The sequence below is a fragment of the Brassica napus genome, chromosome C9 (genome assembly GCF_020379485.1).
Source record: "Brassica napus cultivar Da-Ae chromosome C9, Da-Ae, whole genome shotgun sequence".
In the NCBI taxonomy this organism is placed as follows: Eukaryota; Viridiplantae; Streptophyta; class Magnoliopsida; order Brassicales; family Brassicaceae; genus Brassica; species Brassica napus.
This window is the reverse complement of record NC_063452.1, coordinates 43,264,017-43,289,562: the sequence shown is the minus strand read 5'-3', so window position 1 is coordinate 43,289,562 and position 25,546 is coordinate 43,264,017. Positions and strand designations below refer to the sequence as shown.

The 25,546-nt window shown below is 36.1% G+C and overlaps 3 protein-coding genes across 5 annotated transcripts; 2 read left to right on the top strand and 1 right to left on the bottom strand.

Moving 5' to 3' along the window:
- The first annotated feature begins 505 nt into the window (after nt 1-505).
- On the top strand, nt 506-2,206 carry LOC106353609 (anthocyanidin 3-O-glucoside 2'''-O-xylosyltransferase-like). Its single transcript, XM_013793363.3, has one exon. It carries the CDS (start codon nt 593-595, stop codon nt 1,997-1,999), a length of 1,407 nt encoding a protein of 468 aa, XP_013648817.2. The 5' UTR covers nt 506-592; the 3' UTR covers nt 2,000-2,206.
- Nucleotides 2,207-5,801: 3,595 nt separating this feature from the next.
- LOC106355764 (retrovirus-related Pol polyprotein from transposon RE1) lies at nt 5,802-8,950 on the bottom strand. Of its 2 annotated transcripts, none has more exons than XM_013795653.3 (2): nt 7,607-8,950; nt 5,802-7,316 (listed from the first exon to the last, which is right to left on the bottom strand). In XM_013795653.3, the coding sequence occupies exons 1-2, from the start codon at nt 8,708-8,710 to the stop codon at nt 6,909-6,911; spliced, it is 1,512 nt and encodes a 503-aa protein (XP_013651107.1). In that variant the 5' UTR covers nt 8,711-8,950; the 3' UTR covers nt 5,802-6,908. The 2 variants fall into 2 exon arrangements, with proteins under 2 accessions (XP_013651107.1, XP_022566142.1); XM_022710421.2 differs by having other exon boundaries at nt 7,033-7,316; nt 7,630-8,950.
- Nucleotides 8,951-9,040: 90 nt separating this feature from the next.
- On the top strand, nt 9,041-25,120 carry LOC106356993. Of its 2 annotated transcripts, XR_007328824.1 has the most exons (6): nt 9,041-9,177; nt 21,339-21,677; nt 21,751-21,880; nt 21,957-22,076; nt 22,144-22,656; nt 22,751-25,099. XR_007328824.1 is itself a non-coding variant. In XM_048768745.1 (5 exons), the coding sequence occupies exons 2-5, from the start codon at nt 21,592-21,594 to the stop codon at nt 22,342-22,344; spliced, it is 537 nt and encodes a 178-aa protein (XP_048624702.1). In that variant the 5' UTR covers nt 9,041-9,177; nt 21,339-21,591; the 3' UTR covers nt 22,345-25,120. The 2 variants fall into 2 exon arrangements, 1 of the variants encoding a protein (XP_048624702.1); XM_048768745.1 differs by having other exon boundaries at nt 22,144-25,120.
- Nucleotides 25,121-25,546: the final 426 nt, after the last annotated feature.

Below are 25,546 nucleotides of genomic sequence, written 5' to 3'. Positions count from 1 at the left end.
TTCAAAGTCCCAACTTTATTAATTTAAAGAGATTCTAGTGTAGTTATAAAATATTTAAAATCTGTTAGTTGACAAAAAAGAAGAAGATAAACTCTGTAGAAATTTAAAACTATCTTCAGTTAAAAACTCTAATAATTTACGAAACTCTTTAACCTTACGTTTTAATATAATTAAATCAGCAGGACTCTTTTTAAATTGAAAATACTGTTTAGTTTTTCTTTAAAAAAAAATCATCAAAATTATTTTTAAATCACAAACCAATAAGAGCCCCTAAAATATTTACGTAGTCGACTTAAGAAAAAATAGGGCCATTAACTAAAATGGGCTGAATCCAAAACCCAAGGCACAACACATAAAGTCCGGTCTTGTCTTTTTGTTTGCTGACCCATACACCTCGTGTTTGCACTTACCACTTACCCGGCAGCTATACTTGCCAAGACACTTCATTGGCTATCAGCCACCGCCAGGAGGGACCCACCAATCCTGGTTCGTGTATTTATTTACGTCGAAAACACGCAAACACATACGAAAAAAAGGTTATTATTTATATAGTAAAAGAAAGTACCAAAAAGCTAGAAGAAAAAACAAAGCAATGGGCGATTTTGGATCCGATGGATCGTCAAGCATGAGCGTTGTAATGTATCCGTGGTTAGCATTTGGTCACATGACTGCTTTTCTTCACCTCTCCAACAAGCTTGCAGAAAAAGGGCACGAGATCGTTTTCTTGCTCCCCAAGAAAGCTCTAGACCAGGTCAAACCTCTTAATCTCTACCCAAATCTCATCACTTTCCACACCATCTCAATTCCTCATGTCAAAGGGCTCCCTCCCGGTGCTGAGACCAACTCCGACGTACCATTTTTCTTGACCCATTTGCTTGCGGTTGCAATGAACCAAACCCGGCCCGAGGTAGAGACAATTCTGCGTACAAACAAACCGGATTTGGTTTTCTACGATTCCGCTGATTGGATACCTGAAATCGCTAGACCGGTCGGTGCTAAAACTGTTTGCTACAATACCGTCAGCGCTGCTTCAATAGCCCTAACTCTTGTCCCTGCTGCGGAGCGAGAGATCATTGACGGGAAGGAAATGTCAGCGGAGGAGTTAGCTAAACCGCCTCTAGGTTACCCGTCTTCAAAAGTCGTCTTGCTTGCGCGCGAAGCAAAAACCCTAAGCTTCGTCTGGAGGAGACACGAGGGCATTGGTTCTTTCTTCAATGGGAAAGTTACTGCGATGAGAAACTGCGATGCGATCGCTATAAGAACTTGCCGTGAGACGGAAGGCAAATTCTGCGATTACATCGAGAGCCAATACAATAGACCGGTTTATCTAACCGGACCGGTACTCCCCGTAGACGAACCTAATAAGACTTCCTTGGAGCCTCGATGGGCTGATTGGTTAGCCAAATTCAAGCCTGGTTCTGTTGTGTTCTGCGCTTTCGGTAGCCAACCCGTTGTAGACAAGATAGATCAATTTCAAGAACTCTGTTTAGGGCTTGAAACAACCGGTTTACCGTTTCTGGTCGCGATAAAGCCGCCTTCAGGTGTGTCAACGGTGGAGGAAGCGTTACCTGAAGGGTTCCAAGAGAGGGTTCGTGGACGTGGCGTTGTGTACGGAGGTTGGGTTCAGCAACCGATGATATTGGACCATCCTTCAGTGGGGTGTTTCGTTAGCCATTGTGGGTTTGGTTCGATGTGGGAGTCTTTGATGAGTGATTGTCAGATGGTTTTGGTTCCGCAGCACGGTGAACAGATATTGAACGCGAGGCTGATGGCAGAGGAGATGGAGGTGGCGGTGGAGGTTGAGAGGGAAGAGAATGGGTGGTTTTCACGGCGGAGCTTGGAGGATGCCGTGAAGAGTGTGATGGGTGAAGGTAGTGAGGTTGGTGAGAAAGTGAGGAAGAATCATGACAAATGGAGATGTGTTTTGAGTGACTCTGGGTTTGCTGATGGTTATATCAGCAAGTTTGAACAGAACTTAACTGATCTTGTGAAGTCATGAATAATCATTTTTATTCTTTCCACTTAGTTCGGTTTAATTTGGTTATGTTTGAGTTTTAGCCATGGTTTAAGATATTTTTGTAAAACATGTTTTATTTCTTTTGAAATTCTCATAAAATTAGCTGATTAGGGAATTTCTTCCGCAAGCTGATAAATCTATATTGTATTGGGAAATTGCCAAAACTATCATTTTCAAAGTACCACTTTTCATGTTTACAGTAACCACTTTTATTCTCATCTTTAATGAAGGGTAAAAAACATTTATAACCTTTTGATTTACTTAAAAAAAAAAAAACATATGGTTAACTAATCTAAACTTAAAACATCAACTCTAAACCCTAAATCATCAACTCTAAACCCTAAATCACGAAACATCAACTCTAAACCCTAAACCCCGAAACATCAAATTCTAAACCCTAAACCCTAAACCTTCAAATCTAAGCCCTAAAACATCAACTTTAAACCCCAAACGTAAATCCTAAACCATAAATCTAAACTTAAAACATCAACTTTAAACTCTAAATCATGAACTCTAAACCCTAAAATCTGAAACATCAACTCTAAACCCTAAACTCTAAACCTTCAAATTGAAACCCTAAAACATCAACTCTAAACCCTAAACGTAAACCTTAAACCCTAAACCCTATATTTTTCTGAAATTCTAACCCTAAACCCTAAAACCCTAAACCTTCAAATCTAAACCCTAAAACATCAACTCTAAACCCTAAACGTAAACCCTAAACCCTAAAACCCTAAACCTTCAAATCTAAACCCTAAAACATCAACTCTAGGGTTTTAGGGTTTAGGGTTTAGGATTTAGGGTTTAGAGTTTAGGGTTTAGAGTTTAGGGTTTAGAGTTTAGGGTTTAGAGTTGAAGGTTTAGGGTTTAGGGATTAGAATTGATGTTTTAGGGTTTAGGGTTTAGGGTTTAGAGTTTACTTTTTAGGGTTTAGGGTTTACTATTGATAGTTTAGGGTTTAGTGTTGATGGTTTAGGGTTTGGAGTTAAGTTTAGGGTTTAGGGTTTAGAGTTGATGCTTTAGGGTTTAGAGTTGAAAGTTTAGGGCTTAGGGTTTAGAGTTGAGGTTTCGAGGTTTAGGGTTTAGTGTTGATGTTTCAGGGTTTAGGGTTCGTATTTAAAAAAAATAAGGTTTATGATTGATGGTTTAGGGTTTAGGGTTTGTATTTCAAAAAAAAATAGGGTTTAGGATTGATGGTTTAGGGTTTAGTGTTGATTTTTAGGGTTTAGGGTTTTAATTTCGAAATAGTATAATTCGAAAAAAAATTAAAAAAATTATTTTTTATTTTTTTAGGTTTTTATTTATTTAAATATTTATTTATTATATATATAAAGAACAAGGGCATAAAAGTCTTTTGCCTCTTATTAAAGAATATATTTTTGAAAATATATTTTCTGTGGTGGTAAAAATGAAAAGTGGTAGCATAAAAGTGGTAAACATGTAATTTTCCCTATTGTATTCTCTGTATGGAATTGTCAACAAATTTTAATGTCTCTGTAGATATTAAGTGACTACAAATTCTTAGCAAAAAAAAAAAAAAACTGACTGCAAACTTAATTTCTATGATATTTATTTTAGTTTTTAAATAAAAACAGAAGCTTGTAAGAAAAACAAATCACAGAATTTAATCAATAGACAATTGTATAATTGTTATTGTCGTTACATTTCCACTTTCAGTTTTCCATTAGTAATGCATAATGATTTTTCTTGTGGTTTGGAGCTCCATTTCCACTTTACCTTGCTTGTAAGAATAAATGATTTCAAATTCTTGTATCGTTTTTCTATCTAACGAGAAGAGATCCAAGAATAAAGGCATGCTTTAGCCTGCTAATGGCAATCTTGTGTTCTAAATTACAAAACTTTGATTGGACCTTTATATTGATATTAAACCTTTGGGTTTGATTTTGATCTGAATCATAATATGTGGTGTTGAAACCTCACCGATGTCCATTTTGCTTTGTACCAAACCACTTTTTAGTATGAAAAGCACAAAGACTATTTTAGCAACAAAAAAATAGAAGCACAAAGTCTAACAGCGAGAAGGCAGGGTGCGACGTTTGGGAAGAATGCCTAGACCTTTTGTTCAAAAGCACCATATCCACTTCTTCTTTTTTTTTCTTGTTGAAAGGAATCCATGGTTCCTACCTCTTGTATCTTTTTCCTATTTATAGAAGGGTATTTAGCAATGAAACTCCTCAACTAAAGATGAATCGTAAATAAATCCGTCAACTAAAAATTTGATGAAATAATCTTCAATTTTAATTCCGTTAACGTATGTCACCCTCTGTCACGGTACTTTAGACGGAGGGTGACAAACATTAACGGAACTAAAGTTGAGGGTTTTTTTCGTCGAATTTTAGTTGAGGGATTATTTTGCGATCCATTTTTAATTGAAGAGTTTTATTACTAAATGACATTAAATGTTTTAAAATCTTTATTATCATTTATGCATTATTTAAAACTCTTACAATAGATTTGTAAGCCTTTAAAGATAATTTATAAATTCTTATACATTACTTTATCAATTTTATAATCGATTTACAAATCTTTATAAATATTTTAATACTTTTACAAATGATTAATAAGGTTAACATTGATTTTATAAGATTAAAGATATAGTTGTTCGCCATACTATAAAAACATGAAGTAAATAAATAAAACAAGAAAAGTAAATTAAAGATATTGCTTTATTGATTAATATGGTAGGAGTATAATATATTAGTTCAAAAATCAAAGAGAAGAGAAATAATTGTGCATTATTTTTCCGGAAGCAGAAAGAAAGCATGCCTAAAGTCCAGAAATCGTGTAAAAGGAGAAGAAGGCCGGCGCCATACTTTAAGAAGGAATGTTGAATTATGGTGCCAGCCATCTTTCCTTTTTACACGATTTTCGGACTTCAAATTGTTCTTTTTCCTGTTTTTGGAAAATAATGAAGGATTATTTTTCTTCTCTTTGATTTCTGAACCAATACATTATTTTCCTACCATATTAATAAATAAAACAATGTCTTTGATTTAATTTTCTTGTTTTATTTATTTACTTTATGTTTTTGTATTATGGCGAACAACCATATCTTTAATCTTATAAAATCATTATTAAATATTATTAATAATTTATAAAAGTATTAAAATATTTATAGAATTTTATAAATCAGTTATAAAATTGATAAAGTAATGTATAAGAATTTATAAATTATTTTTAAAGACTTATAAATCGATTGTAAGAGTTTTAAATAATACATTAGTGATAATAAAGATTTTAAAATATTTATTAACATTTAGTAATAAAACTCCTCAACTAAAGATGAATTGCAAAATAACCCCTCAACTAAAAGTTTAACGAAAGAAACCATAAACTTGAATTCCGTTAATGTATGTCACCCTCCGTCTAAAATACCGTGACGGAAGGTGACAAACGTTAACAAAATTAATGTTGAGGATTTTTTTTGTCAAATTTTTAGTTGAAGGGTTTATTTACAATTTATCTTTACTTGAGAGGTTTAATTAATAAAAATCCATTATACAACAGCCAAAGAATAAAGGCAGGCCAACATACTTGCAATCTTGTGTTTAAAACTGCAAGGACTTGATTGGGACCTCTATCACATTCAGTCTCCTTTTGATATCAAAACTGAATATGTTCTTTCGTTACTCGATCCTAATATCATTGCTTTCTTTGTTGAGATGTCATATTTTTATTTATGTTGCGTTGAAACTCTGAGAATATCATATGAGGATTTGAAGTACATCTACATCAATAAGTTAAATCCTAAAGAGCTTCTGATTTAAAATTCTTAGTATGTTTGAAGTGTTGTTAGATAATGCTTCTAGTTAATGATGTGGAATCTACTAGTGAAGCATGCGTGGCCCCCCAACAGGAAATTTGATCCTAAAAGGCTTAAGAAATATTAAAAATAAAAGAATTTTTACAACCTAATCTAGAGCATAAGACCACTTCCATCAAGGGACTCTTAAATGGGTCTTTACCCAAAAATGAAAAAGCCCAAATTAATGAAGAACCAATGCTTATTTTGGGCTTTTTAGAGATGGTAAGAACCCCTTAAGTGGCAGTCACACATTGGACCGAACGGGTATTGTCTCTCTCTCCTTTGACTGAAACACACGAATTCTCTCACCTTTCGTTCTCCAGCAATGGTAGATCTTTGAAGACGGGTAGTGCGCTGAAGGATATCGCTTCAAAGTCGTAGCTTGATAACTTGCGCCAGAGCGGCGCACCGGTGTTGATAACGCTATATAGAGACGCAAACCCTAATTTTCCTACACCAGGTCTCAGCTCAAGCCGTAAAAAATGTCGAAGCAAGGTTCATACTCTTTTTTTTCGTCGTTGAATTTTTCATTGTGCTTATACAACATCTCGTGAAACCAAGAACTCATCTTTTTAATTTTTCATAGACGCGCCATCCTTTCTTTCCAAAAGAATACCCCACGAAAACACAATTACGACTCCGTGCTCCAAACTTATCTTTGTCGCGGGATCGTAAATGAGTAAAACAAGCAGATCCAAAGATTCTGAGATGGTCATAACTTGGCTTGGTTCCAAACAAAACTTCATGTGGGGTGCAATTATTTAAAAATTTTGTTGGTGTGATGTTGATAAGGTGTGCTGCTGTGAGAATAGCCTCACCCCAAAAATGGATAGGCATTTTCGCTTGGAAGGGCAGAGAGCGAGCGACATTAAGAATGTGTCGGTGTATGCGCTCGACCCGACCATTCTGTTGCAGTGTTCCAACACAGGAAATTTGATGAAGTATACCTTTTTCACGAAAGAATGAACCCAAACACATGAATTATGTGCCGTTGTCACTGCGAACTACTTTGACACTTTTTCCAAATTGGTTTTCCGCATAGGCACAAAAGTTTTGAAAAACTTGTCAGACTTCTGATTTTTCTAGCAAAAGATGAAGCCAGACTGATCGAGAGTAGTCATCCACAATTGTTAAGAAATAAACGGCACCGCAACTTGACGGAACACGATACGGCCCCCAAACATCAACATGAACCAAAGCAAAACATGCATGTGATTTATTGAAACTATCATGAAACACTTCTCTTGTTTGTTTAGCCCGGAAACAAACGTCGCAGGGACTTGGGTTAGACTGGCTTACAACAAAAGGTAAAGCAGAAAATACTGAAAAAGCTGGATGACCCAACCGTCGATGCCACAACGCTTGATCCGAAACAACATCAACTTTATTAACTCGTACTGATGCCACATCCGTAAGATAATACACTCCATCCCGTTCTTCACCGGCTCCAATCAGGGTCCTCGTGAAACGGTCCTGGACAACACACAAAGTATCAGTAAACATGGCACAACCGTTCTTTAGTTGCTTCAGAAGCTTTGAAACAGAGATCAAGGAACAATTGAGATCCGAGACATAAAGAACATTGTGAAGAGAAATCGATTCTGTGAGGGGAAAAACGCCCATACTAGAAGAAAGAGTTTTGCTTTCATCGGCAAATCCAACTGAGCAAGGTGATGCATTGACAAGATTCACAAGTAAAGAGAGATTCCCAGTCATATGGTGTGAAGCGCCAGTATCGATTATAATGTCACTGCAAATCTTACCGGAAAAAGTTTGTTGGAATTACCACAACCTGTCTTCTCTTGAGCGATCATACCTATTGCTTTCCATTGCTCCGGTGTCAACTCAGGGAAAACAGAGGCGTTGGGGGAGGTCGCATTAGCTATATTAACCATAGCACGACCACGATCATCTACAACGCCACCACGACCACCACGGCCAGCTCCTCTACCACCTGAACGAGCATTTCTCTCTTTCCACCAATCAGGATATCCCGTTATTTGCCAGCAAAATTTTTTGTCATGACCTGAGCGGCCGCAATGAGAGCAGAGAAGGCGATCTCTTTGGCGAAGAACTTGGGTAGAAGAATTACCAGCAAACTCTCGTGGTTCATTCATCGTGAGTTGTGGAGAGTCACGCTGAGTAATAAAACCAACTGCATCTTGTTGATGATGATCATGAGTTTGAGAGAGACGTTGTTCTTCGCGAATAGCACGAGCATAGACTTGCTCCAAAGAAGGACAAGGATCAGTGTCAATGACAGAGTTGATGAGATTCGAGTATCGAGATTCATCCAATCCCATGATGAATTGGTGTACTTTTTCTTCCTCTCGATCTTTTGACATTGTCTCTGCAGCACCACACGAGCACGGCGGAATGGGCTTGTAGATATACAGCGCATCCCACATCTTAGCGAGTCGTCCGTAATAATCAATTACAGACTGTCCATCCTGTCGAGAAGCAGCAATCTGAGTACGAAGGTGATGAACTCGCACCTTGTTCCCCACCGAAGACCTCTTCTTCAAGTTTTCCCACAAATCATGAGCATTGTCGATGAAAGAAACGGTCGAACGAACACGAGGAGTAATCGATGTACACAACCAACCAACAACCATGGACTTAACAGAGATCCATGACTCCAAATCAGCACCGGCTGTAGAGGGTTTGGCAATCGAGCCATCAATAAAGCCCTTTTTCTTCTTGGCGCTTAGAGCGTTCAACATCTCTAAGGACCATTCATTGTAGTTCTCTCCGGTCAACATCACTGAGGTAATCATAGCTCCGGGATTGTCAGAAGAGAACAGAGAGTAAGGCGTCACTGTGGTGGAATCACCAGCACGTTCTGTAATAGAAGCCTCGATAGACATGATCAATGAATTAATCAAGACCGTATGATAAACGAACCAGCAAACAGACCAAGCGATGATCAATCTTGAACTCAAAAGAAAACAAGAAAATTTAGGGTTTCAGGATTTGCTCTGATACCATATCAAAAGAGAAAATGTGTTTTGTTATATATTTCTGTGTGTCTTGATCGTGATACAACAAGAACATTTATACAGAGGAAGAAGAAGACATAAAACTTCGTGACCAAGTTTTGTATGAGACAAAACAATACGAGGCCCGACAATGCAAATTAATACGAGGCCCAATAGTTACAGTTACTTTAATGCTTTATCGATAGCTTGTTTGGTTTGCAGTGCCCCAAGTCATATTGCTTATGAATAGTTTTTGATGATGTTTATGGCTTCTTTTGTCAGGTAGAAACTGAGGAACATCCTGAGATATCTGAAGCTTACTCTGTTTCTGCTGTTCCTTTTTCGTCTTCTTCAAGGTATGTTTTTGCTAAAGTTTGTCCCTTTCGCTTTAGGGTTTATGTTTTGATTAGTTTGTGTCTCTGTTTGATTGGTTGGTAAGAACAAGAAGATGGGTCACTAGAAAATCTAGATTCTGAGCATATAGGAGAAGAATCAGATGGTTCATGCTTCCCTTTTGCTTTGTTTGGTTGTAGTTTCTCTGTCTGAATTTGTTCAATCATTCAACATTTAAAAAGGAAAAAAATATTTAAGAACCCCAATGAAATTCTTCCATTGGAAAGAGAAAAATTTAATTACACTAACAAAGATTCTTAACCTTTTAAATCACAAAATTAACTACTTAATTATTTTTAAGAACTTTTAATAGTCTCTTATGGATGGACATGCTCTAAGGGTCGAAAGAGACAACAAAGTACTGTCTGTTTCTTATAATAGTTCTTGATTCATGTGCCTTATCCGTAGCAATGCCGTATTGATTCAAATCCGAATGGTATTGAGACTAATTTGATTTCAAAACTCATGTTTTCATCCCATGTTCTGAATTGTATTCATTATGCTGGTTTTTTTTCCAGCATGTAATTTTTCATATTATTCTTCTCCTTGAAAATAATATAGTGCTTGCACCCCCAAAAATAGTTTTTTTTTTTGCTAACTCCCCCCTTCCCCCTCCCCAAAAAAAAAAGTTTGTAAGAAATTTAACATCTATCTTATTAAAGTAAAAGTACTTTAAGTTTTTGCTTGGCAACATGAATAAAAAATAAAAAAAGATTAATCATGTTGTTTAGAAACTTTAATAGTAGTATATTAAGAAAAAAAAGTAATGGGCTTATCTTATTAAGAAAAATATGAAGTCCATTATGTTATATTAAACAGTAATTGGTTTATGTTACTTGATATACATAGTTCAAATCAAAATAATAATTTAAAATTGATTTCTATCAAAAATTTACTCCAAAATATTCATATATTCAAAATTTGATTTTTACTAAAATATTTTCAAATAACCATTATAATTTTTTTTTCAATATATATACAAAAATACAATACAAAGCTTAATTTCAAATACCGACTTAAATTATGATTTTTATATTTCACATAAAAATTTAAAAATATAATATATGTGATTACTTATATGATGGTACATATAAAATACTATTAATTATATGGTTACTTGTATGATGGTATTATAAAATACAATTAATCATATGATGACACATATATGATATATAATAGTGACTAGGGGTGGGCGTTCGGGTACCCATTCCGGTTTGGGATGGGTCTGTTTCGGTTTTGGGTTTTTGGGATCAAATATTTCAGCCCCATTCAGATATTTCTAAATTTTTGTCCGGGTTTGGTTCAGATCTTTGCGGGTCCGATTTGGATTGGAATAACCCATTTAAACTATTTTTAATTTTTTTAATTCATTATATACTCTAAATTTCTCAAAATCCAAAAACAAAATAATATATTACATATAAATTTGAATAACATATGTTAGAGTACATAAACTTAACATATAAATTGGTTTGGTTTAAATATTTGGACATAGAATCAATAATTATTTTAAGTATTTTTGGTGTTTTGAATATATTTTAACTATTTTAGATATTTATTTTTGACTATTTATATATATTTTAAAGTATTTAAACCAACTTAAAAGTGTCATATATATTATGGATGTTTTTATGTACATTAAATCTAAAAATAATTAATATATATAAGTATATAAATCTATTTCGGATACATTTAGATACCTGCAATACTTTGGTTCGGATCAGATTAGGTTTCAGTTCTCTAAATACCAAAATTTTGAGTAATTCAGATATTTAATTAATTTTGATTAGAGTTTAGTACTACTTTTTTGGATTGGAATCGGTTCGGTTCGGTTCTTCGGATTCGAGTTTTTTGCCCAATCCTAAATAGTGATATAAAAAAAATAACATATCTTTGAAAAATACATCCGCACGAGTGCGCGGATCAAAATCTAGTAAGTCTTATGATAATATCCAAATCTTCAAAACAAAATATATCGGAGTACTATCTTCTTACGGGAATGGTAGACTCTCTCTCCTCTCTCTCTGAGAGATAGAGAGTCGCGGTGGTTCCTTTCTGAACAGTGGGTATCCACTACAAGAAAACAGCGGCATACTGAGGGAAAAAATCGTCGGTATGTCGTCGGAATAGCGTTATTCCGACGACATACCGACGAAAAAAGTCCTCGGAAATAACTCCTCGGAAATTCATCTTTCCTCGGAAATCCCTCGGAAATTTCCGACGGAATTCCGAGGAAATGAATTTCCTCGGAATATTCCGAGGACTTTTTTCGTCGGAAATTCCTCGGAATATTCCGAGGAATATGTCGTCGGAATATTCCGAGGGATACACTTCCTCGGAATATTTCCAAAATTCAAAAAAAAAATTATAAATTTATTTTTTTAAATTGAAATTCAAAAATATAAAATTAAAATTGAAATAGAAAACATATTTAAAATACAAAAAATAATAAAATAGTTTTTATAAATAAAAAAATGTTTTATAAATACAAAATTAGTTTTAATAAATATAAATATTTTTATAAATATGAAATCATCTTTTTATAAATACAAAATAGTTTTTATAAATACAAAAAATAATAAAATAGTGTTTATAAATAAAAAAATGTTTTATAAATACATAATTAGTTTTAATAAATATAAATATTTTTATAGATATGAAATCATATTTTTATAAATACAAAATAGTATTTATAAATACAAAAAACTAATAAAATAGTGTTTATAAATCAAAAAATGTTTTATAAATACAAAATTAATTTTAAAATATGAAATCATCTTTTATAAATCCAAAAAACGAATTTATATACAAAGAACGTTTTGTATATTTAAAAATAGTTTTTATAAATACAAAAATAAAAAAAAATAGTGTTTATAAATCAAAAAAATGTTTTATAAATACAAAATTAGTTTTAATAAATATAAATATTTTTATAAATATGAAATCATCTTTTATAAATCCAAAAATCGAATTTATATACAAAAACGTTTTGTAAAATCGAATTTATATAAATGTTTTGTAAATACAAAATAATAAACAATTTATAAAAAAAATTCTAAATCAATTCAACACAACCAAATCACAATTCTAAACCTATTACACAACAAATCACAATCCTACCCAATCACCCTAACAAAAATCTATCAAAAAATTTCTAAAATCATCAAATCTACTTAAAAACCTAACAAATAAGACCTAAGAGAGTGGGATAAGGTCCTTACATGATTTGTAAAGGAATGGAAAGGATTCGCCGGAGAGATCGTCGCGAGGGAAGGTGGAGAACGCCGGAAGGAGAGAGAGATCGCCGGAGAGGAAGAAGAGAGAAATGGGGAAGAAGAGAGAAATGGGGAAGAAGATGCGGTTCGAGTTTATAAAACCTTGGGTCTGACGGATATTTTCCGTCGGAATTCCCTCAGTATTTTCAATTTCAATTTTCGCGAAATATTTGGCGGCTTGTTTGCCCGGTTAAATGAAAATATTCTGAGGAAATTCCGACGGCCACTTAAATATCCGTCGGAATTTCCTCGGAATATTTTCATTAATTCGAGGAAAAATAATATCCTGTGCATGTATTTCTATTAATTTATATTGTTCCTCGGAATTTCCTCGGAATATTCCGAGGAAATACCGAGGAACTAGTGTTTGGGGTTTCAAAACATCAATTTTTTTTGTCGTATTTCATTTCTTATACAATTGTAATGCATACCATTGAAGATTCTTTGTATAGATGAGCATAAACCATGAAATAACAAATTTCAAAACGAATTGTAAGTATTCCCTTTACCGTTCATTAAAGTGTATAAGTGTTTCTCTTATGTTATGGGGATTTCGTTCATACAATCGGAAAAGTGTTTATTATAGGGTAATGAACAAATTTTTGACTTCATAATGAACGTAAGACACTTAATAAGGGTTATATAGGTGTTATTCAAACCGCAAAACGTTGTTTTCGGTTTAAAAACCCTATTTCCTCGGAATTTCCTCGGAATATTCCGAGGGAATTCCGAGGAAACCCTTTTCTTCCTCAGAATTTCCTCGGAATATTCCGAGGAAATTCTGAGGAACTAGTGTTTGGGGTTTCAAAATCTCGAATGTTTTTTTATAAACGGATCGATCGATGTATTTATGTCCAAAAACGCATCGATCGATCACTAAGATGGACCAAAGCGTAACAATGTGATCGATCGATGAGATTATCCCATCGATCGATCAAGGATATCAAGTGTTCCTCGGAATTTCCTCGGAATATTCCGAGGAAATTCTGAGGAACTAGTGTTTGGGGTTTCAAAATCTTGAATGTTTTTTTATAAACGGATCGATCGATGTATTTATGTCCAAAAATGCATCGATCGATCACTATGATGGACCAAAGCGTAACAATGTGATCGATCGATGAGATTATCCCATCGATCGATCAAGGATATCAAGTGTTCCTCGGAATTTCCTCGGAATATTCCGAGGAAATTCTGAGGAACTAGTGTTTGGGGTTTCAAAATCTCGAATGTTTTTTCATAAACGGATCGATCGATGTATTTATGTCCAAAAACGCATCGATCGATCACTATGATGGACCAAAGCGTAACAATGTGATCGATCGATGGGTATATGTCCAAAAACGCATCGATCGATCACTAGTTCGTCGGAATTTCCTCGGAATATTCCGACGGATTGATGTTTCCTCGGAATTCCGTCGGTATATTCCGAGGAAATTCCGAGGAAACCCAAAATTTGGGTTTCCTCGGAATTTCCTCGGAAATTCCTCGGGAAATTCCGAGGATTTCATTTTCCGTCGGAATGTCCGTCAGAATACCGATGTTTTCTTGTAGTGATCGCTTCTGTTTTGGTCTCGGAGACACCTAATCTACGGTGGTGTTCGTCCGCTTTGTCTCTGGGAAGTGGAGGCTTCCAGCTTCTACTTCGCCGGCTTACGTTTCCGGGAGGCGGTGGCTTTTTCAGCCCCGCTATCGTCGGCATTGTCCTCGGGTTAATCCTGATTTCGTCGATCTACGAATTTGTGCTTCATCCGATACTCTGTCTCTCGATCTGATATTGATGTTGCATGTTGTATGTCGGTCATAGAGGATTGATGGTAGACGTTTTAATCTCTGGTGATTTCGTAGATCTGTGTGGTTCTGCCTTGGATCGGGTTTGCATGGCGTTATACGGCCCGCAAGGTCCGGTCGAGGAGATGAGTCGATTTGTGGGTGGTTTGGTGGCTTGCAGTCTTGAGATGAGATCTCGATTGTCCGATGATGCTCTCCCAAGACATTGAATCAAGCGAGGAAGATGATGGAGTTTGGTTGAAACCGGTGTGGTTTCATTGATCGTGGTTCAGATGCGTCGGTTCCGGCGGGTTGTCCCAAGTGGTGAAGGCGATGGGAGGCTCCGACACGTGTCTTCGGTGTCACTGCGGTTTCGACACGTAGCAGGACTGTCGAGTCTTGTTTCGGTTTGGGTTGGATGAGCCATTGTTTGGATCTCTTTTAGTTTTAAAGTTGGGTTTGTATGTTTCGGTCCGGGTGCCCTTTAGTTTGTTGGGCCTTATGTTTGTAAACCTTCTGATAAATAATATTATAGATGGCAAAAAAAAAAAAAAATATATATATATATATATCGGAGTACTAAACAAAGTCTTCCTCAAAATAATGTTTACGGAGCGGCACGTTTTGGCCTGGCTTGCCTCTTATCAAACGGTTTTTTTGTCCTAAGCAACATGCTTCTTCAGTTCTTCTGTATATTATAATATTGTCATCTACATGGGACGTTGCTCGAAAGGATAATCAAACAAAAATCCTTGGAAAACAAAGGAGAAGCCAAAATTTAAGACCGTTCAAGAGGTAATTTGCGACGAAGGACTACAGGAAAGATACCTCTACACATCCACTGTAGACATTGAAGGTCAACCTCTTAACTGTTTGGTGCTGTAGATGGATATTCCGGCCATAGATCTTTCTCTCCTCCTCTCTTCTTCTGATGATGGTCGAGAGGAGTTGCGTAAACTGTACTCCGGCCTCTCTACATGGGGCGTTGTTCAGGTGTTGTACACTCTAATTAATAATTAAATCCATAAATTTCGGTACATGTTTCGGTGAAGACATGATTTGTATCTGACGTAGGTCATGATTCATGGAATTACAGAAGCGCTTTCTGGAAAAGATTTACGAGGTAACTAAGCAGTTCTTTGCGCTTTCGACTGAAGAGAAACAAAAGTATGCAAGAGTAACTGGTAGTTTCCAAGGATATGGAAACGACATGATACTGTTGGATGATCAAGTTCTCGATTGGACCGACCGTTTGTACCTTACTACTTACCCCGAAGATCAACGAAAACTTAAATTCTGGCCTAAAGTCCCTATTGAATTCAGGTAAAAATAAAATCCATTTGGCCGTGGTTAGCTTGGTAAAATGGAACTGTATACCAAACTTCTTTTTCTTTTAATTTGTTATTTTATGAATATTTTCAAAACTACAATCATATTTTCCCACTCTGCCTATAATAATTTTGGATAGAAAATAAAATAGCTAATTAATTGTTTGTTATCGTAACACTACAAGAAAACATCGTAATTCTAACGGACATTCTGACGGAAAATGAGATACTCGGAATATTCCGACGAATTTCCTAGGAAATTCCGAGAAAACCCAAAATTTGGGTTTCCTCGGAATTTCCTCGAAATATACCGATGAAATACCGAGGAAGTCATATTCCTCGGAAAACACCGACGAATATCTGAGGATATATTATAGCCGTTAGAGAGCCGTTGGGGATTTTAAAAATTCCGAGGAAATTCCGAGGAAAGAGCCGTTGCCGTCGATATTCCGTCGGAATTTCCTCGGTACTGTTGGCAGAATTTCATCTATAAATACCCGCACCCCCAACCTCTTCATTCACTCCATTTCTTCATCCTCTCACATACTATATTTACACACGAATTTGATTGAAAAAGCATGTCTTCTTCAAATTATTATCGTTCTTGGATCGATCGACCTCATTTGGATTCCGAACAAGAGATTGCTTACGGAAGAATACCAACGAGGTATAACCGAATTCATGGGGTTAGTTCAACGACAACCGAAAGCAGAAACGGGTATGTTAAGATGTCCTTGCTCTAATTGTAAAAATAGAAAGATTATTAAAGAGTGAGATGTTTGGACTCATCTATATTTGAATGGGTTTACACGAAGTTACAAAATTTGGTATCATCATGGAGAAACTGATTATGAATATGGTAGTACTAGCGAACCTCAGCATGCGGTTAGGCTAGAAGAACCAATTAGAATGGATGTAGATTATGGTGTAGGTACTGAGCAGATGGTAAATGATCATTTTAGAGGGGAAGATTTACCCAATGCAGAAGCTATGAGATTTTATGATATGTTGGATGCTGGAAAGCAACCCTTGTACGAAGGTTGCAGAGATGGTCATTCAGCTTTATCATCTGCAACAAGACTGATGGGCATTAAAACATATTATAATTTGGCTGAAGACTGTGTGGATGCGATTTCTGATTTTGTAAAAGGTATTCTACCTGAGGATAATGAAGCCCCTGGTTCATACTACGAGGTTCAGAAAATTGTAGCTGGTCTTGGTTTATCGTATCAGGTAATAGATGTATGCAGCGATAACTGCATGATTTATTGGAGGGCGGATGAAGAGCGGGTTACATGCAAATTTTGTGGAAAGGCTCGTTATAAAGATACGAGTGGAAGAGTTCCAGTGCCATTTAAAAGGATGTGGTATTTGCCTTTGACGGAAAGGTTGCAGAGGTTGTATCAGTCTGAACGCACAGCGCAACCAATGAGATGGCATGCGGAGCATTCAACAAATTGTGAGATTAGACATCCTTTAGATGCAAAAGCGTGGAAGCATTTCCAATCAAAATATCCCGACTTTGCGTATGAGAGAAGAAATGTCTACCTTGGATTATGTACTGATGGTTTCAGCCCGTTTGGCAAGAGTGGAAGACAGTATTCTCTATGGCCAGTCATTCTTACACCATACAACTTACCGCCAAACTTGTGCTTGCAAAGAGAGTTTTTGTTTCTCTCCATTCTCGTTCCCGGACCAGAGCATCCTAAGAGATCACTTGATGTGTTTCTTCAGCCACTAATATATGAGTTGCAAAAACTATGGGCTCAAGGTGCTGAAACATACGATGTTTCATGTAAAGAAAACTTTCAAATGTGGGCAGTACTTATGTGGACAATAAGTGATTTTCCAGCATATGGTATGTTATCTGGATGGACAACGCATGGAAGGCTATCATGTCCATATTGTCAAGATAACACTGATGCTTTCCAACTAAAACACGGAAGGAAAACGTGTTGGTTTGACTGTCATAGGAGATTCCTACCACCTGATCATCCATATCGTAGGAGTAGGAATTTGTTTACGAAGAACAAAAGGGTGTTTGATAGTCCACCTCCAGAAATTTGTGGGGCAGATTTGTCGACACAACTAAGAGATTTTGGTGCAGAAAGGACGCAAGACCAAGGTGGACATGTGCATTATCCGGTAGATGCTATTGGAAAACTACATAACTGGCACAAAAAGATTATTTTCTGGGATTTGCCATACTGGAAGGATCATCTATTGAGGCATAATTTAGATGTCATGCATATTGAGAAGAACTTTTTTGACAATCTCATTAACACGATTCTTAACGTTCAAGGTAAAACAAAGGATAATTTGAAGTTAAGACTGGATTTAGTCGATATATGTGCTCGTTCAGAACTTCATGTTGATGAGAATGGTAGGGCTCCTTTTCTCATATACCGACTTGATGCAGAGGGAAAAGATGCGTTCTTTGATTGGATTTCAAACGATGTGGAATTTCCAGACGGTTACGCATCTAATTTGCGTAACTGTGTCGACAGAAAGGAAGGAAAGTTTATCGGCTTGAAGAGTCACGATTGCCATGTAATGATGCAGCGCCTCCTTCCGTTTGCCTTCAAGGAACTATTACCACAGAATGTTCATGAAGCAATTGCAGGGATTAGTGCTTTCTTCCGCGATTTATGCACGAGATCAGTGACTCTTGAAGGTATTGAAAATTTGAAGACTAACATAGTCGTGATTCAGTGCAACCTTGAGAAGATATTTTCTCCATCATTTTTTGATGTTATGGAGCATCTTGTTATTCACCTGGCCAGAGAATTGAAACTTGGTGGTCCTGTGCAATATAGATGGATGTATTTGTTTGAGCGGTATATGTACCATTTGAAGAAGATGGTGAAAAATTATAGTAGGGTGGAAGGTTCTATAATAAATTCAGAAACTTCAAACTTTGCCGAGTTCTACTTTCCAGCAGAAGTGCAGACCAAAAACAGAAGACCTGCTCGGCATGATGATAGAGGCGAACGGGCAACATATCATGTTACGATTCCAGACATCTTCACAGATGTTAGACGACTTAGCGGAAAACCAAAGGACCGTCGACTTACTGAGCAGGAGCGCAGTCATTTGCAAACATATTTTGCTCACCAACTGCGAAGATGTTCTTCAATATGAGAGGTAAATAAATTAGCTTACAAATTTTAATTTTAACAAGTTGAAATTTAAATCTTAATTAATTATATTATTGTCAACATATGTACAAGAACATCTGCGAATATAGATACGCCACAGAGGAGGAACTTGAAGAACTGAAGCAGAGAGAATTTTCTGGATGGATGTTTACTTATGTGAGTGATTTAAACAAATTAAAATATTATTTATCACATATTTATACTAATTCACATTTATTGATATAACATATATATGTGCTATTAATAGGTGTCTGCTGGTATGACCAGAGGTGAAAAATTTGACGATTGGATACGCGAGATGGTGCGTGGAGCAGAGTATGTTGTGAAGTCATATCAGAGATTTTGTACTCGAGGATATGCATTCACAACTCAAAGGAGGAGACGTTCGAGTACGACTTATGATGCTAGCGTTTGTTCTGCATTTCGAGATAATGTATACTACGGAAACATACGAGAGATTATGGAAATCAAGTATCCGGCATGGTTGGATTGCGCTGTACTGTTTTCTATTGTGATTGGTACGACAACACTCCAGATCGAGGTGTGAGAACAGATGCATTTGGTGTTACATCAGTACATACGAGGCGAAAGTTGCAATATTATGATCCTTTCATTCTTGCTTCTCAGGCCGATTAGGTAATTAAATATACATATATCAATTATTCATAATGATTCATCATCATGTGTATTAATAACACTTATTTACAAATTAAATAATTTTTTAAATGTTACAGGTTTGTTATATCAAGTACCCCCGAGTTAGGAACAGAGATGATCCATGGGTCACTGTTACATCACTCAACCCGAGAGGCCGAGTTCAGGGAAGTTCTAAGCTGGAAGACCCACTACAACCAAGCACATCCGGTAACTTAAGTGCAGTAGAAGATTTAGCTGCAGTTGGCCTTGTAGTCGATTTAACCGACATTGGAGAGGAAGCCGTCGTTCACGTAGAGGATGAACCAAAGATTGGAGAGTTTCACCAAGATCCAGATTCAGATTCATCTGGTGATGATGACTCAGAAACTGAGTAGCATCGCCTTTTTTTTTTAATATAAGAATACCGAGGAAATTCCGAGGGATAATAGGATTTAGGGATTTCCTCGGAATTTCCTCGGAATAGTCCGAGGCTTTTCCGACGATTTAGGGCTTTTCTTTTAGGGTTTCTGTTTCCTCGGAAAAGCCTCAGAATATTCCGAGGAAATTCCGAGGAAATCCAAGTGTTCCTCGGAATTTCCTCGGAATATTCCGAGGCTTTTCCGAGGAAGTAGGGTTTTTAAACCGAAAACAACGTTTTGCGGTTTGAATAACACTTATATAACCCTTATTAAGTGTCTTAGACTGATTATGAAGTCAAAAATTTGTTCCTTACCCTATAATAAACACTTTTCCGATTGTATGAACGAAATCCCCACAACATAAGAGAAACACTTATACACTTTAATGAACGGTAAAGGGAATACTTACAATTCGTTTTGAAATTTTGTTATTTCATAGTTTATGATCATCTATACAAAGATTCCTCAATGGTATGCATTGCATTTGTATAAGAAATGATATAGGGCAAAAAAATTTGATGTTTTGAAACCCCAAACATGTGTTCCTCGGAAATTTCTCGGAATAGTCCGAGGAAATTCCGAGGAATAATATAAACCAATAGAAAGACATGTATAGGATATTCTTTTTCCTCGAAATAATGAACATACCGAGGAAATTCCGACGGATATTTAAGCGTCCGTCGGAATTTCCTCGGAATATTTTCATTTAACCGGGCAAACCAGACGCCAAATATTTCGCGAAAATTGAAATTGAAAATACCGAGGAAATTCCGACGGATAGTTTCCGTCGGACCCTAGGTTTTATAAAGATGAAACACTTCTTCTTCCCCATTTCTCTCTTCTTCCTCTCCGGCGATCTCTCTCTTCTTCCGGCGATCTCCCCCTTCTCTCACGACGATCTCTCTGGCGAATCCTCTCTAAACCAACACAAATCATGTAAGGACCCTATCCCACTCTCTTATGTTCTATTTGTTAGGTTTTTATGTAGATTTGATGATTTTAGAAGTTTTTTGATAGATTTTTGTTAGGGTGATTGGTTAGGATTGTGATTTGGTTATTTAATACGTTTAGAATTGTGATTTGGTTGGATAATTTGTTGTGTTGAATTGATTTAGAACTTTTTTATAAATTTTTAATTATTTTTGTATTTATAAAATTGATTTTTGTATATAAATTCGATTTTTGGATTTTACAAAACGTGTTTTGTATATAAATTCGATTTTTTCGATTTTACAAAAGCTTTTTGTATATAAATTCGATTTTTGGATTTATAAAAGATGATTTCATATTTATAAAAATATTTATATTTATTAAAACTAATTTTGTATTTATAAAACATTTTTTTGATTTATAAACACTATTTTATTATTTTTTGTATTTATAAAAACTATTTTTAAATATGTTTTCAATTAATATTTATTAAAAATATTTTTAAATATATATATTTTTAATTTATATATTTATTATAACTAATTTTAAATATTTTTTCAATTAATATTTATTAAAACTATTTTTAAATATGTTTTTTTTTTAATTTACAGGTCTACTGGTGATCAGACCCGGTCTCGATCTCGTCGTGCCTCACCACGAGGTCGTAGTGGTACGGGGAGCCACTCTCAGGGTTCGTCCAGCCACTCTCGGGGTTCGTCCAGCCACTCTCGGGGGTCGAGCAGCCACTGTCGGGATTCTTCATTTTCCGCTCCGGTTTTTGCTCCCGCTGCTGCACCCCCTCCCGTTGCTGCACCCCCTCCCAGTGCTGCACCCCCTCCCGCTCCTCCAGTCGTTCCGGAAGTGATGACTGTTGCCCAGTTGGTTCAACAGCCCGGTCGTGAGCATCTTCCCTATCTCACTCTGTGTCCAAAGGGACGACGTCAAACATGGTAATTAAAAGTCTTTTTTTTTTTCCTTTCATTAAAATTTGATTCATTATTAATAATTTATTTCTTATATTAGGTTCAACCGATCCGAGAAGGGGATCAGCGCATGGATCAACAATATGATGTACTCGAACCTCAGCAAGGGATATCCGACTTTCACTCACTTCCCTGCCGAGGACCAGGAGATGTGGTTTCGTCAGTTTGCGGTAAGTATTCTAATTTTTTAACTTATATTTTTAATCTTTAATATAAAATTTCTACAAATTGTGTGTTTTTTTTCAGCAAGAGTTCACCTGGAATCCCGATCACACGAACTTTATCCGTAACGCCTTCGTTCATAAAGTTATGGACAACTATGGGAAGCAGATCTACGAGTGGAAGCAGAAGTGGCTCATCAACCAGGTTTTTTTTTAATTTATTAAACAATTTTTTGATTTATTAAACTATTTTTGATTTTTTTTATTAAAAGGTCCCGAAGTCAATCAACAGCACGGTCTGGGAGGAGTTGTGTGTGCATTGGGATAAGGACGAGACGAAAGCTACCTCCGTGACCAACTGCGCCAACCGCAAGAGCGATCGTGGCGGGAAGGGCATGTACAAGCACAATTTGGGTGCCCAGACTATTGTCACTCTCGGGGATCGCTTGGTAAGTTCAATCTTTTTTTTTTAATTATTTAAGTATTTTTATTTTATTGTTTATGCATTTCTTCTAATTTCTAATGTTTGTTTAACTTTTGTTTTTTTCATGGCGGATGAAAATGATGGCGAGCCGGTTGATGATTTCGTCCTAATGAAGACGGCGCATACCAACAAGCACACCGGGGAGATTGATGATGGTGTTGTGAGGGATGTGCTCAGCCTGATCGAAACTCAGAAGGAAGACGAAGAGACCCGTCTATCTCAACTTCAAACCGACCTGGACGCCACTTCGACGGCTTCGACCAACTTGTCCCGGATTCGAATCAACGAAATCGTTGAATCGGTATGTTCTTTATAAAAAAGTTCAATTCATTTATTTCTTTATTTTTATTTTATCATCTTTTCTATTATTTAAATTTGTTTATTTTCTATTTCAGTCGGTTCCAAAGAAGAAGGGACGTTTGGTCGGTTTGGGTCGTCGAGCCCGGTCGGTTCCTCCTTCTGCACCACAGCCCTATGTTGATCCAGAAGTGCTTATGGACCAGTTGAAGGACAAAGATGACCGCATAGCTGCGTTGGAGCAAAAGATGGCGGATCAAGAGGCGGGATGGGAGGCAACAAGGAAGCAGAATGAACAAATGATGGAGATGATGAAGAGGATGTACCCGAACGAGCAGTTCCCGTAGTTTCTTTCTTTCTTTTTTCAAAAACATATTATCTAATATGTTTTCTATTTCAATTTTAATTTTATATTTTCGAATTTCAATTAAAAAATAATTTTTTAATTTTTTAAAAAATATGTTTTTGGGAATATTCCGAGGAAGTGTATCCCTCGGGATATTCCGACGACAACTTCCTCGGAATATTCTGTGGGCATATCTCCTCGGAATATTCCGATACCTCTTTTCTCTCGGAATGTTTCCGAGGACCGTTCCATCGGAAATATCCGAGGAGATACCGACGAACAGTCCTGGGAAATGTTTCTTCGGAATGTCCTCGGAATCTTTAATATCCGAGGAGATACCGACGAACAGTCCTAGGAGATACCGACGAACAGTCCTAGGAAATGTTTCCGAGGAATTCCGAGGAAATTTTACTTTCCGACGAGAAATTTCTGACGACCATTCTCGTCGGTATGTCCTCGGAAAAAAAACCGGTGTTTTCTTGTAGTGTAAACGCTTTAGTTTTATATGAATTGGAGTGTTTTTTAGTTGCTTCTGGCCTCTATTAATGTGTTACACAACTCTGAACATGCCTTTCAGTTTTAAGACATCTTGCTTCTTTTGACTTTGGTGATTTTCACAATCGTTTCTTAAGGGAAACTTTACATGAATACACAATGAAACAACACCTATTGGTTGAGAAATTCTACAAGGCAATCGCTAGATCTCTGGGGTTGAAAGATAATCGTTTACGCGAGATGTGTGGAGAAAATGCTGCGATGGAGACAAGATTCAACATGTATCCTCCATGTCCAAGGCCAGGCAAGGTACTTGGAATCAAACCGCATGCTGATGGGTCGGCCTTCACTCTTCTTTTGCCCGACAAAAATGTTGAGGGGCTTCAGTTCTTCAAAGATGGGAAGTGGTATAAAGCCCCCCTCCTCCGTGATAAAATTCTGATCAATGTAGGAGATAATGACATAATCAATCATGGTATATCATACGATTTTTTGGAAGATTGGTTGGTGTAGATAATGACATAATCTCTCATGCAAGTTCAGATAATGAGCAATGGAATATACAAGAGCCCAGTTCAAAGAGTGGTTACTAACAAAGAAAAGGAAAGAATATCTGTGGCAACGTTTTGCAGTGAAGGTCCAGACACAGAGATCGAACCTGTAGATGAGCTTATGTCAGAGGCAAAGACCAAGATTGTACAAAAAGATTAAGAAGTATGACAAGATCTACTTTGATTACTATCAACAGGGTCGAAGACCGATAGGAGCTGCATTAATCTGAAGGCAAAAAAGAACACTTCGTTTTATATTGGTTTCCAAGATTTTCAAGAAAGCAAAGTTGTGTAAAAAGATTTTACATTGTTTTTGTGAGAATCAAAACTCAATAACCTTGTTGACTTCCTTCCACTCCGAACACGATCGATTGAAATTTTCTTGAAGGAGTGACGAACTAGAACACACCGATATGTTGACCCAGTGTTCACCGCATTTCCCCAAACTAGGAGAAACCGCTATATTTCACTGGAGATAAGATCGAACCAGCAATACTAACTGCTCACAAGCGAGCTCCGACTACAACTTGTTGACACCGGCCTCTCGATCTCTCTCTCTCGGCTAATGCTCTAACAAGATAACCTAATCAGCTCAAGAGAGTAAAGCTAATAGGTTTTTACTTAGCTATTTACATATGTGATACTTCACGCTTAGCTCTGAGATGATGACATGTGTCTAAGCTTAATCCTAGTGTTACAAACTTTTAGACTCAAACCGAGTCTACTCAATACTTCACTAAACTTAGCTAATATCTTCACCTATTCACCTAGAGTCTTCATACTTGGACTCTTCTCAACACTTGATCTGATGACTATACACTTAATTTTCAATTTTTTTTTTAAATCAACCAATGTATATGTAGAGAATGATGAGAGTATAAGATTGGAAGAATTGTATATTGACTCTCATAATGATAAAGCGTATACATATCTATACTATTATTTGAGAAGTGAATTTGTTGATTTCTCATGTAGTCCATAATTTTAGGTAATTTTGTTTATTTGTCATGTTTTTATTAGGTTTTAGCTAAATTATTGATTATTGATTATTATTAGTATTTAGCTGAGTCACTAATTTATTAATTTAAAAATTGTACCTAATAAATTTTATATATAATTAAAAACGAATTTTATTTAAATAATATTAAATTTATATGTTATATTAAATATCTATTTAGTTTTTCTTATTTTTCATATTCTTATTAGGTTTTAGACTTTTTAACTAGGTTATTGATTTATCGAAAATTGCAAAAAATATCACATTCATAATACCACTTTTCATGTTTACGTTAATCACTTTTACCATCACTGTTAAAGAGGGAAAATACATTTATAACCTTAGGGTTAACTAATACTCTGATTCATCTACAAGGAGCACAAGTTTGTATACAACTATAATTATAAGAAGTGAACTTTACTTTTGGAGGTATTTAGCAAAAAAAAAAAAACTTTACTTTTGGAGGCTCTAACAGTTGTGTCTGAGCTTTGCAATCTTTTCCTTG

What these genes read in the sequence shown, in the direction of transcription:
- LOC106355764 (XM_013795653.3), bottom strand. Translation starts at nt 8,710, where the DNA reads ATGTCTATCGAGGCTTCTATTACAGAACGTGCTGGTGATTCCACCACA. An exon ending in ATTCCAACAAACTTTTTCCG is followed by an intron (nt 7,317 to 7,606) that starts GTAAGATTTGCA and finishes TGTGTTGTCCAG; the next exon opens with GACCGTTTCACGAGGACCCT.
- LOC106353609 (XM_013793363.3), top strand. Translation starts at nt 593, where the DNA reads ATGGGCGATTTTGGATCCGATGGATCGTCAAGCATGAGCGTTGTAATG.
- LOC106356993 (XM_048768745.1), top strand. Translation starts at nt 21,592, where the DNA reads ATGACTGTTGCCCAGTTGGTTCAACAGCCCGGTCGTGAGCATCTTCCC. An exon ending in AAGGGACGACGTCAAACATG is followed by an intron (nt 21,678 to 21,750) that starts GTAATTAAAAGT and finishes TTCTTATATTAG; the next exon opens with GTTCAACCGATCCGAGAAGG. An exon ending in TGTGGTTTCGTCAGTTTGCG is followed by an intron (nt 21,881 to 21,956) that starts GTAAGTATTCTA and finishes GTTTTTTTTCAG; the next exon opens with CAAGAGTTCACCTGGAATCC.